Here is a 13,511-nt window from a genome sequence, read left to right as displayed (position 1 = left end):
AAGAGTTTTGAGATGAGGATGGAGAAGTAGGCAGAGACTAGGTTATGCAGGGCCTTACAGATCAGTGTAGGGACTTTGAACTTAGCACTGTGCACAACAAGCAACCACTGGGAGGGTTTCAAGAAGCTGGATAAAATGAACTGGTGGCTATTTTGAAAAGACCACTCTTACGGCTGTGTGGGAAAAGAGACTGGAGTAGAGAAGAGAGAAGGCCAAGAAACCAATGACAAAATCATCGTGGTGCTCAGGTGTGGCTGCAGGTGGCCTGGTCTAGCAGAGGCAGAGAGATGGAGGGAATGCGCAGTGGATTTTGATGGATTATATGGTGAATGAGGGAAAGGGGGGAATCAAGAAGGGCTTCTACCCACATGCTGTGCAGTGCAGCCAAAAAATAAGAAAAAATAAAAAATAAATATCAAAACAAAAAAGAATGGCTTCTAAGTTCCTGGCTTAAGCAACTGCATATGGTAGGGGTATTCAGCAAAATGGGAATGGCTAGGGGTTAGAGGTTAACACACACATACACACAGGCACATGTCATTCATGAAATAAGGGTATGACTCTTAGAAAAGGAAGGGTAGACTCACAACTCCTTGGGTGTGATAGGGCCTTTTAGAGACAGTAGCTTTTCAGGTTAGGTTCTCAGAGAGCATTCTCTTTGGCCTTCAAGGTTTGTGTCATCAAACATTAAGCTAATGTATTTCAAGCAACAAATCAGAAAATGCTAAGTAGCAGCTCAAAGTTTGGCCCAGTCTTGCCCTCATCCTTACTCAACATATGCTGACTGCAAATAACTATCATTTAATAAATCTTTAAATGAAGGAAGAAAATTCAGAATTAACTCTGAGTATAATTAAACCCTCAGAGGCAAAAGGCAGCATCAGGATTTATAAAATACAATGGAGAAAGCCTTGTATTTGGGAAAAGGGTTAATCCTTTACACAAGTGATAACTTAGTCCATCCCTTTCACCCCCTCCCCCCAGGAAATTAAGCTGTAGATCCGAGCACAAATCAGGTAAAAGACTTCAGTCTAACCAAATATAAGCAACAAAGGTGTCAGAAGTTTATTCTTTTATACAACAAAGCAGCTCTTAACTCTTCCAGAAGATGAAGTTGGGGGATACTACAATAAAGCTTAATGACCATTTACAATGGAATGGAAACTATCAGTGCCTACCACAAATCGAAATTCAGTGAGCTGTAACTTTGAACTAAATCACAGCAAGTGAATGATAGCAGTGACCCTTAGACACCAAACCAGCCACTGAAATAATACTTCATCATGAAACCTATTTCAAGGAACCAAATTTTGTAATACTGAGGGATGCTTTGGGGGTCATATTTTTTTTCCCATTTGGAAAACATCCAGGATTACAGATTCGAGTCAGCACCTTACTAAACAGAAAGAATCATCCAGAAGAGGCTACTCTGCATAGCAATGAAGAGCACGGGAACTGGAGGCTGAGCTCCTGGCTAGAGTTGGTTAGAACCTTACAATCCTTAGGCAAGTTACTCAACCTGACCCACCGCAAAGCAGGAAGCGAGCCTTTATTCCATTAAGGCACTGAGATTTCAATGGTACTTGTTACCACAGCTTATCGAAGGCAATGCAAACTGACACAATTATCTAATTTAGGTAGATGTCATGAGGACTAAATGAGACAGTGTCTGGCACCCACTAAGCCTTTAATAAAGATTAGCAAGATGATTGCGGCCTACTGATGGTTAGTGTAAAAAGGCTTCACTTCCCATAGTCAAGCTATCAGAATCTTCTCTGCTATTTGCAGCTGTCCTACAAGGTTGTCATGGACTAACCATAAATCCTCAACCCACGTTGAGGTCCACCAGGGACTTCACAGAATAGGTAGGAACAGTTGAGTGATTTTTATCTCAAAATGAGGAAAAGGACAAAGTTCCTGCATAGCTGTGTGGCCATAGGAAAGTAATTCACATCAGAGTGAACTAAAAAAGGACCTCAGCACATCCACTGAATAATCACCTTCTTTAAACAGCCTGGTAAAACCAGGACTGAAGCACTGCAGATGATGCTAAGGGTTTGGGGCTTTACTTTTGGTTTAAGTGCTCAAGTATGTCGCGGGTTGGGGGCAGGGATAGCAGGGTAAGAAAATGGTAAATCAAAACTTTGAGAAGATAAATTCATTCTGCAAAAACTTTGGTAGCCCCCGAGTACTTAACAATCATGAAAATAGTGCTTTGAGAATTGGGAGATTAAAAGATGATCATACCTGATGTGCCTGGCAGGGAAAGAAGAGAGACAGAAGGGGCAGTTCCACTCAAATTCTCCCAGTTACTCAGCCCTAACAGAGCCTTAAATGACATTATAGATTCCTCGAGTGGAAAATTAAATGGTCTTATTATTTTGCCACAAGCTCTAGAATCCTGTCCCAATCTTTTCCGGCTAAAGAACGAAATCTATTTTTAACTGCAAGTGAGTTAAAAGGAACTAATCTCAGGTCACTATCTGAATTTTTCTCATAAAAAAAAAAAACACTAAGATACCTGGTAAGTTTTATTTTACTTTAAACAAGAGTTGGAAGAAGAAAGGAAAAATTCCACAAATGCTTATAGAACAGGCCTTAAACCCACTAAAAATGGTTCTCATAAACAGGAAACCTGTCATGGATAATAAAATGTATCAATGGGAGATACTTACCACATTTAATACTCTCTATCCGCACAGGGAGGCCAGACTGTGCTGCAGCAATTAATTTCAGGGCAACGTAAAACTGTGTTGGACCAAAATAACCAACCCGCTTTGCACCACAGAGTTCTGTGATCTGAAAACAGACAAGAGAAAGGATGCTGAAAACTCCATTTCAGAACAGCAAAATGAGACAAAATAGATTATGAACTCTCACGGATTTCATGGGGTAACTAACCAAAAAGTCCCTGGAGAACCTACGGGTACAGGCTGGTCGCATTCTTTTTCATCCAGTTTGCAGGGAGGTTTTCAATTTGGATAATTCAATTCTACCTACGCGTGATGTTTCAGGACTGGGTGATTATTCCTCCTCTTTCAAAGATAAAAATAAAGGTGACAAAGGATGGCTGTTAAGCTTCTTACAAAAGAGTGACTTTTTCAGGGGGTGGATTGTAATATACAAAGTCTAAAGTCTAGAAAGTCACCGGGGTGAAAAGAGAACAGATTTGTCATCACCACTACTTGTGGATTATCCTAGTTGATCAAAATTAAAAATGAGTTCATTATTTTTTTAATGATTTTTTAAAATTTATTTATTTATTTTATTTATTTATTTTTGGCTGCGTTGGGTCTTTGTTGCTACGCGCGGGCTTTCTCCAGTTGCAGTGAGCGGGGGCTACTCTTCGTCGTGGTGCGCGGGCTTCTCACTGCGGTGGCTTCTCTTGTTGCGGAGCATGGGCTCTAGGCACGCAGCTTCAGTAGTTGTGGCACGCGGGCTCAGTAGTTGTGGCTCGCAGGCTCCAGAGCGCAGGCTGAGTAGTTGTGGCGCATGGGCTTAGTTGCTCTGCGGCATGTGGGATCTTCCCGGACCAGGGCTCGAACCCGTGTCCCCTGCATTGGCAGGCAGATTCTTAACCACTGCGCCACCAGGGAAATCTGAGTTCATTATTTTTTAAGTTCTCAAGCAAAATGATTTCCTAAGCATTAAAATTACATCTTGAGTGCACACTTCAGAGAAAAAAAAGTACTATACACACAAATATTATCAAGATATTGCAATCTTTCATTTGCAGACCTTAAACTAACATGATATGTCCTATTGGTAGTTTAAAAATAACAAATTAAATAGTCAATGACTTTTTTTTTTTTTTTGGCTGCGTTGGGTCTTTGTTGCTTTGCTCGGGCTTTCTCTAGTTGCGGTGCGTGGTCTTCTCCTCGCGGTGGCTTCTCTTGCTGCGGAGCACGGGCTCTAGATGCGTGGGCTTCAGTAGTTGTGGCTCACAGGCTCTACAGCGCAGGCTCAGTAGTTGTGGTGCACGGGCTTAGTTGCTCCGTGGCATGTGGGATCAGGGCTCGAACCCGTGTCCCCTGCATTGGCAGGCGGATTCTTAACCACCGCGCCACCAGGGAAGTCCCTTCAATGACTTCTTTAAAGTTACTTCAAAGTAAGAGATACTCAAAAGTTCAAATAATAGTAAGTGGGGGTGAAGAAGTAAGAAGCACCCCCACTCCCTGTGCCCCAGAGGAAAACACTATACATTTCTTCTAGAAATGTTCTCGGCATATATACATAGCACACACCAGTTTTCCTCATTGCTTATTCAAACTTTATGAAAATAGAATACCACATACTATTTTGCAACTTGCTTTTCATTTAGCATCATCCCCTGAATATTTTTCTCTAGCGCACAGTTAAAATTACCATTTTATTTTAACAACTGCATAATATTCTGCTATAAAGATACACTGTGCATTTTTTATTATTATTCTTAGTTGGTCCTATGGATAGAGTTTTAGATCTCCAATAATTAACCTCACAAACACTTTCAGAACAAACTATAAACAGACACTAAGTAATCTGAAGAAAATTCCTATTAAAATTCAACTGGGATGTCAACAAAAAAAGGCAGAATAAGCCTCTCCAAAAATTATCTCCTCCATCAGAGCAATGAGAAACCAACTAAAATGGACAGAACTCTGGAAATTAACCAAAAGTCTGCAGCAATCCGGGCAGTGTTTATTCAAGAAAAACAGCTGAATCTCAGGAAGAACAGCGAGCTTTGTGGCATTTTAACTGGCCTTACTTCCATTCTCTCCCACCCGCATTCCAGGTATTTTCACTGTATTGCAGGCATCCCCAGCCTGCAGTCACAGTGAGACTGGCGGCCACAGGAGTCAGGACAGAGCTGGGCTTCTTGGATGTGAAGACTAGTGTTTGTCATCAAACTCGGGTAGTTTTCGGCTATTATTTCTTCAAATATTTTTCTGGCCCTCTCTCTCTTTCTCCTGCTGGTACTTCTGGTACTTCCAGTAGCCCACAGTCCACCTCTCCTAGCCCTAGACTATGAGCTGGGGTTGTGGGGAGTGAGTCCTGTCTTCTCGGCTAGACCCACTGAAAACAGAGCCTCCACCATGTGGAAATGGTGGGGGTGGGGAGAGGAAGAGGTCGTGGCTCAAAGGCTGCTGGCTCACTGGTCTTACTAAGATTTCGGAGATTTTCTTGAATAAATGTTTCTACGCTTGCTGTATGTCTTCAGGTCAATTTCCAGAGACTTTAAATGATTATCCTTTACAATTTTTACCAGTTAAGAGGCTGTTTCACTGGAAAGAGGATCTGCTGAGTTTCTCACACTGCCATTCCAAAAGTCTCAACCCTCCCAGATTCATTCTTGAGTGGAGAAGCAATAGGGTGTTATGGTAAAGAGAACAGTTCTTGGAGTAAATGACTTAGGTGTGAATCCTGGCCCTAGCACCAACCGGCTACCTGTATAACCTAAGGCAAGTTACTTACCTCTTGTGCCTCAGTCTCCCCTTAAGTGTAAACAGGTACTTACCTCATGAAGGCTAAAGTAGTAGTGCCCACAATAGTGTCCATTCAATAAACATGCCATTGTCCAATTTTTTGGTCTACTTGTTTATTTTGTTCCCATTCTAGCTGCATATTAGGATAACCTGAGGAGCTTTTGAAAAATAAAGAGACCTAGCCTCCATCCCCAAAGATTCTGCTTTAATTGGTCAGTGGTGTGGCCCAGGCATGGGTATTCATGTAAAGCTCTCAAGGTAATTCTAATGTGCAGCCAAGGTTGAGAATCACTGCTCTTTGGTAATCTCATTCTTTCCCCAGGCTTCAGTGACCATCCAAATGCTAATGATCACCAAACCACTCTCTCCAAACCTAACAACTCAGATACTTCATGCACTTTTCCAAAACCCTACTGGACATCTCTACGTGGATACCCTAAGCCATCTCAGACATAACATAAATTAAATAAGCCCTACTCATTTGCCCCTCCCCACATATGCTTGAACCTGCAGATCTTCCAGCAGCCCTCGCCTCAGTTGCTGGCATCAACAATTCCATATCCCAAATCAGAAACTTATCTTCGATGCTAACCACATCCACATCTATCACAGAACCATCTGCCAAATCAAGGCTATCTTCTCCTTTGCCATGCCTTAATCCTTCCTAATATCTCACCTGGCCATCGTGACATATTTTATTTTTTAATAGAATTCACACAAATTACTGTGCAGGGACAGGTTTCTTTTTTAAAGCGTGACTTTCATATAATAGTGTGTCAGTTTTCCTCAGGTGTGCAAGGAGGCAACAATACTTATTATCAGAATTTGTTTCTAGAAGAAATGTTGCTCTTGAAACTTAAACTTTTTTCCAATAATTTATATATTTAGCTTTTTATTGAAGTATATTCCTATAGAAAAGCATAATATACAAACAGAAAAGCGTACAAATAAGTGTATAGTACGTAGTTAGATGCGTTTTCACAAATTGAATACAACTACATAACGAGCACCCAGATCAAGAAATAGGGACTTTCCTGGTGGTCCAGTGGTTAAGACTCCACGCTCCCAATGCAGCGGGCCTGGATTTAATCCCTGGTCAGGGAACTAGATCCCACGTGTCGCAACGAAGATCCCGCATGCCACAGCTATGACCCGGCACAGCCAAATAAATAAATAATTTTTTTAAAAAAAAGAAAGAAATCAAAACTTACAAGCCTCTAGAAGCCCCCCTTCGAAGCTCCTTTCAGTCACTACCCACCTGTCAGTTTCCTAACTTCTAATACTACAGATTAGTCTTGCTTGTTTCTAAACTTGTTTGTGACATTCTTCCAAGCTGTTGAGTGAAACTGTGGTTCACTCATTTTTGTTGTTACTCAGTATTATTTTTCCTCTGCCACTGGACATCTGTACGGTTTCCAGTTTGGGTGGGGCTTGGGGGGGAGTACTGAAAGTTCCAACCCTCTAATCATCTGGTCCCCTGGAAGCAGCCTCCAACCTTGTTACCTAGGGACTTTTCCAAAAGTCACCTCGTTAACATAACAAGACACCTTTACTGCTCTTATCACAGGAAATCTCAAGGGTTTTGGAGCTCTGTGCCAGGAACTGGGTTGAAAACCAAATATATATTTCTTATTATAAAATCACATCACGATAGGCCATTTGCATGTAACTGATTCTCTGCTAGGCTAAGCTCCATGAAATAGGGAGATGTATGTCTTGCTCACCAGTTCCTTTCCCTGCCACGTTGATTATGCTTAATAAATAGTGGTTGAACAAATAATTTTCTCGAACCAGTCTCTCCTCAGCTCATCTTCCAACTCCAGTTTATCCTCCATAGTGCCTGCATATCTGCCTTTTAAAAGCTAACAATACTGTTCTCATGCTTAAAGGCATCTCAGCCCGGATCCCCACCACCTCAGGACAAAATCCTATCTTCTTAGCGCAGCATTAAAGTTCCTTCACAACCTGGCCCTGAGCAGCTTCTCTAGTTTCATCTCTGGACACACACACATGCACACAATTCTGTAGCTGCATTCAGCTTCTCCTGCTTTCCCAAGCACATCTTGACCTTTTACATTTCTGTGCCTAGGGTACACGGTGCAGAAGATGGGAAACTAAACAGCCTTGAAGTCAAGGTTGGTCAGGCTGAAATCTAGTTTCCGCGTATATACTGATAGAGATATTGTCTCTCCCATAAGACTATGAGGGAAAAAATTAAATAATGTACTAAATGAACCTGATATGATGCTTAGCAGTGTTCAATAATTGTTGGGTTCCATCCCATTCACCTGGACCTACAACATCCTCACTCCCCACTAGATTAAACTCAAATGTTACTGCTCTGTAGCTCCTTCTCAAGTCACCAGGTATAGTCTCTTTTCCCAGTGTACTCTCTGACTATTCAAATGTCTATAAATGTCTATCACATGATACATTATTGTCTTGGATTTGCTCCAAGATAAAAGGAGGAAAGGGAGTAACTGGAGAGTATGGGTGAAACAAGCATTACCAAGAGTTGAAAATGCCTGAAGTTGGGTGACGGGTTTGTGAGGGCTCATCCTCCTACTGTGTATATTTGTATACATTTTGAAATTCTCCATATTCAAGCTTTTTAATGTCTATTTCAGCACTTATCAAATATTATAATTATCTGTTTATCTCTGCCTCCCATTAAAATGTCTTCTCTCCAAGGGCAATGAGTAACTTCTATTTATCTCCTAGCGCAAGGATAGGCACACAGCATACAGTCCAAAAAATTCTCCATCAAGTGAATGAAGCAACCCTCACAAATAAAAAGTAATTGTTTTTTCTTTTTTTTTTTTTCTGGCTGCATTGGGTCTTCGTTGTTGTGTGCGGGCTTTCTCTAGTAGCCGCGAGCGGGGGCTACTCTTCGTTGCACTGTGCGGGGTTCTCACTGTCATGGCTTCTCTTGTTGCACAGCACAGGCTCTAGGTGTGCAGGCTTCAGTAGTTGTGGCTTGTGGGCTCTAGAGCGCAGGCTCAGTAGTTGTAGCGCACGGGCTTAGTTGATCCGTGGCATGTGGGATCTTCCCAGGCCAGGGCTCGAACCCGTGTCCCCTGCATTGGCAGGCAGATTCTTAACCACTGCACCACCATGGAGGCTCAAGTAATTGAGTTTTATAATACATTCCTTACTGTGAATAAATAAATTACACATCTTCAGATACAGGACTGCCTATACATGGAAAAAACTAACATCATCAATATAGTTGTCTTGCAGAGTAACTCCTAATATGAAGAAATTGTAATCCTTGCCATGTGAACAATTTAACAACTATATTTCAGTCAGTGTTAATTTATTATCAAGGTAACCTTCCTTTACCATAACTATCACATAGAACTAGAAAAGCTCTTAACTAAAGGTAACTGAAATTGCTGCTAAAATATTCACTATGGTACTTCAAGACTAACCCCCAAATCTGGCATTAGTAAACCGCCTCATTTACCTTGGAATCTGTCCTTTGCTCCTATATACCAGTAGAATCACTGCTTTGTAGCCAACGTAGAATATACACACATAAGTGAGGTAAGCCCATAGGCCACTCTTCTTGCTCTTTGTACACCAAACCTCCATGAGACATGCCAAGAACTTTCTGAAATAGTCAAGCCGCAAAGATGATAAATTATAGGCCTTTGGAACTTACATATGGAATCTCGTAAGCTTGAGACTTCTCAGTCCAAAATGCAGGTTAATTTTGTAAGTTTTTTTTTTCTTTTTTGAGGTTCAAAATGTTCTAAGTCTAAATTCTCCATGGAAAAGCTCTAAATTGTGGGTAGAAATGTTTTAATGCAATCTAAAGAAAAAATGGTGGTGCTTTATCCCAGATACTCAACTAGCAGGAGATATTTTATGTAACTGCTCCTTCAAACAGTCCAAGTTGCCAAGATTTTCTCAAAATAAAGAAAAAATGAAAAGACTCCACTCCTCTTCTTTAGTCTAAACTCCAAACCTGCAACCCTCTCAGCTGGACCCATCTTAGGTTACACACATTGTGCAAAGTTCTAACACATAACAAGAACCTATGGACTCATGTTTGTTTTCTCAGGTGGAAGGGAAGAGATGGGGAAAAAAAAAAAAGGAATGGATGCAATCAACTTCCTCACAGCCTACAGATGTACACTCAACTGTCGGGGTGCTGGATACGCATCAGAAAAATTCACTGACCATTTGGGAGGAACCTGGACCAAGTTCTGGAAGAATATGGAAGGCCACTAAAATAGCTTCCCTCCTACCTAATTCTGAAAGATTAAGTGGCTGTGCTGAGTAATCAGTCCACACCCGTTCCAGTTTGCCTGAAATAATACTTTCTTTCCGAGCTGAAATGTAATAAATTTTCAAAACTGTTCAAAGGTTTGAATAAGCTTCCTCTTTCAAGTATTTTTAAAGACTTCCTCAGAGAGATTTAAAAATTCAAAGTCCTGGCATGAGGGGCTGGAAGACCCCTATTTTCTATTCTCCCTCCACCACAGCTGCCCAAGTTCAGAGTCTCTGCTCACAAACCTACTCCTTCAAGTCCGGCCCCCAGACTCCTGGGACCTCACACACCATCCTCCACATTCCGTCCATGATATCTTATTAAAACAAGACCATCTCCCCAACTCAAGCAGGCTTCCGGGGCTCCTCGTGCCCTTTCTTGTAAAACCCAGAGCCCTGAGCATGGTTTTGAGGCCCTCCCATCTGGCCCAAACTACCTTTCCAACAAGCCCGTCTCCTCCCCACCCTGCATCCAAGGCTTCAGCCACTCCAGATGCCAACCAGTCTCTCAACACAGGACAGCCATGCAGGCCTCTCGGCACCTGGCATGTCTCCCACCTGGAAGCTGGATGTCTCCCCACTGCTTTTTGGTTTGTTTGTTTTTAAATGTTTCTTTCCTTTCTTTCTTTTCTTTCCTCCCTCCCTTTCTTCCTTCCTTCTGGCTGCGCTGGGTCTTAGTGTGGCACGTGGGATCTTCATTGCGGCATGTGGACTTCTGAGTTGTGGCACGCAGACTTCTTAGTTGCAGCATGCAGACTCTTAGTTGCGGCATGCATGTGGGATCTAGTTCCCCGACCAGGGATCAAACCCAGGCCCCTTCCATTGGGAGCGTGGAGTCTTACCCAATGGACCACCAGGAAAGTCCCCCCTCCCCACGTCTTTACCCATCTTTACCCACCAGACTCTTTCTTCAAATCACCTCAAGACCAACCTTATCTTTGAAACCACAGTCAATTCCATTCTGTATTCCCATAGTCCTTTTCACTATGCTTTTCTGTCATATCACTAGCCTTTTAATAGAGCAAAATCAGTATTCTGGTCATTGTCTCCCCTGTACCCCATTTCTTTCCCATACCCCTCAAGTGCCCAGCACAAGGCAAGAGTATATCTTTATCATTTGTATCCCCCAGGACTTATACTTTACGATGCTTACTACATATTCAGTTGCTCAAGAAATGTTTGTTGAATTAATTAGTTTTCACAGCCCATAGTACCAGAATGCTCTTCTTTCTCTCATCTTGTAATTACTTTTACAAGTGACCGCTAAATGGGGCTTTAGTCATCTCACACCACAGAGCCCGAAGAGTTCCTGCAGGAATATAACAGCGTATTAGCTGCTCTGTCCCCTCCCTGCTCAGCTAGGAGGGACCAGGCAGGGTCAGAGAATGAGGAGCAGACTGCACCATGCTCTGCCCTGGCCCTCGGCCCCTACCCCTGGCCCTTGGCCTCGCAATCTAGAACACCGCAGTGGTGCTCCAGCCACTCAGTGCGCTAAAGATGCATCACGGCCTTCTGCCTCCAGCCTCCTTCTGCTTAGCATACCCCCAGGAGACGCCAGCCTCCACACAGGCCCCCTCAAAAACAGAAATAAAGAGGATTTAAAGTACATGCATATAAGTTGTACCTCAGCCTCTCGGGAAACAGCTGAAGAGTCAGGTCCACTGTCCTGGGTTTTCCTTTCCCACTCATGTAAACGTTCTAAATATCAAGAGGGACTTTCAGTCCAGAGGGACCTGGGTGAGCCACCCAAGAAAATATGAACCCCCAGGTCTGATCACCCAACATGAGGTGCCACAGCACATGCCTAAGCCAAACCCCCATCCCGTTGAAGAGAAGACAGACATTCAGGGCTCAGGTGTGATTTCAGACACGGAAGCCCACTAATACCTTAAAGTACTTATTAAAGTATCCTGGGCACCTCCCCACTGAAAGCACCACACTCAGTGCCAAGACAGGAAGTAAGCCGTGCTGAACGAAACGACTTACTCTTTTCTCTCTCTCTCATCCTCCCCCAACTCCCTTTTCCTCCCTCCCTCTTTTTCCTCCCTCCCCCACCTCTAAATAGTTTACTATTCACCTACCAAAACAGGACTATTCTCCTACACTATCCCCCCATCATCACCACATCTGAGGGAGTCGACATTAATATTATCACACAACATATGGTCCATACTCTCATGTCCTCAATCATCTTAAAAATGGCCTATAGAACTGAATTTCCCTTCTCCCATCTAGGATTTAATCAATGTTCGTGCATTACATTTTTACCTTATGTCTCCTTTGTCTTTCCCTAATCTAAAGCAATCCCACCTCCGTTCTTCATTGACATTGAATCCTTTCAAGAGTTCAGGCCAGTTGTCCTGCAGAATGTTCCACATTTTGGATTTGTTTCCTTGGGATAACATTCAAGTCAAACATTTCTAGCAAGAACACCACACAGGTGGTACTGTGATATAGTAAGAGGTACACAACAGTGAGGGGTACATAATTTCAGAACATCCCACCACTAATTGCCAAGCTTGGCCATTTGGTTAAGAGGGTGACTGCTAGATCTCTCCACTGCAAAAATATATTTTCACACAGTACATTGAGACCATTTGAAAATTCTATCCCCTGACAAATCAGCTTTTGACTCTGCCCAATACTAATTCCAAGTAAGTCTAGCTAAATTACATCAGCATCTACAGAACTGGAATCTTAACACAAAAATCGTAACAAAGATGGGGATGATATTTATTCCATGAGGTGGCTGTCCTTACCTCCAGTTATGCACAAATAAATGCCACAACTCAGAAAGTTCAGTGAGATGTTCAAGGTCACAGGTTCTGAGCCAGTACTCAGACCTACATGTGCCTGGGTCCAAATGTAAAGGTTTTTCCATTACATCAGGGGTTGGAAAACTGATGTTCACGAGCCAAATCTGGCCCACTGCCTGGTCTCATATGTGCTGAGAATGGTTTTTACAGATGAACATTTGCAGTCAATTTGATAATAGGGAACACTAACTTTGAATTCTATGAGATAAAATGTTATCCCCAAAACAAGAATTCCATGCTTCTTACTAGTAGATCTGTATTAATCCCCACCCCCGCAAAAAAAAAAAAACTTGTACTCAATTATCATATTTTGAATTTTGTCAATAAAAACTTTGTGGAAGTTTGCTTGCTCTCTTGTCATGTAAAGTACCTATACAATATCCTCAATTTTGCCTCTTGGCCCTCAAAGCCTAATATTTACTACCGGGTCCTTTACAGAAAGGGTTAGCAAGCCCTGATAAGACACTGCCTCCCAGAGCAATGCATGACATCCTGCAGATACGCTCAAAGCCGGGCAGAAAGGTATTTTCCTAAACTAATCAGCTACATAAGTAAATGCCAACTTAAAGGGTGAACAGTTCCAGTAGAAGAAAAGAACACACATGTATCCCCCCTCCATTCTCCACCCATTTATATACATTTGTTTAAAATTTTCAGGAGCTTTTGAACTAGGGCTTCCTACATTACTATAAACTTCCACAGCAACCAACTGGAGCCATATTTCAGATATGAGCAAATCTATGCAATAATTCACATGCTAAAAATGATATTTTGCTTTTTTCAGCCTTATTGAGGTAGTATAATTGACAAATAAAATTGCCATATATGTAAAGTATACAATGTGATGACTTAATGTACGTATAGACTGTGAAAGGATTCCTACCATCAAGTTAATTGACACATTCATCACCTCTCATATTTACCTTTCTTGTGTGTGTAAGAACACTTAAGTTCT

At 42.1% G+C, this 13,511-nt stretch overlaps 1 protein-coding gene across 11 annotated transcripts in view; it reads right to left on the bottom strand.

Annotated features, from left to right (window-relative positions):
* REPS2 (RALBP1 associated Eps domain containing 2) overlaps nt 1-13,511 on the bottom strand; it is a 226,399-nt gene that overhangs the window by 157,505 nt on the left and 55,383 nt on the right. For all 11 annotated transcript variants that reach the window (XM_082375642.1, XM_082375650.1, XM_082375646.1 and 8 more), the window contains exon 2: nt 2,676-2,799. In XM_082375642.1, coding sequence (XP_082231768.1) covers nt 2,676-2,799 — 124 coding nt within the window. The remainder of the gene's footprint in view (nt 1-2,675; nt 2,800-13,511) is intronic.

The sequence above is a fragment of the Balaenoptera borealis genome, assembly GCF_965194805.1.
Source record: "Balaenoptera borealis genome assembly, chromosome: X".
NCBI classification, from domain to species: Eukaryota; Metazoa; Chordata; class Mammalia; order Artiodactyla; family Balaenopteridae; genus Balaenoptera; species Balaenoptera borealis.
This window is presented reverse-complemented; position numbering and strand designations above follow the sequence as displayed.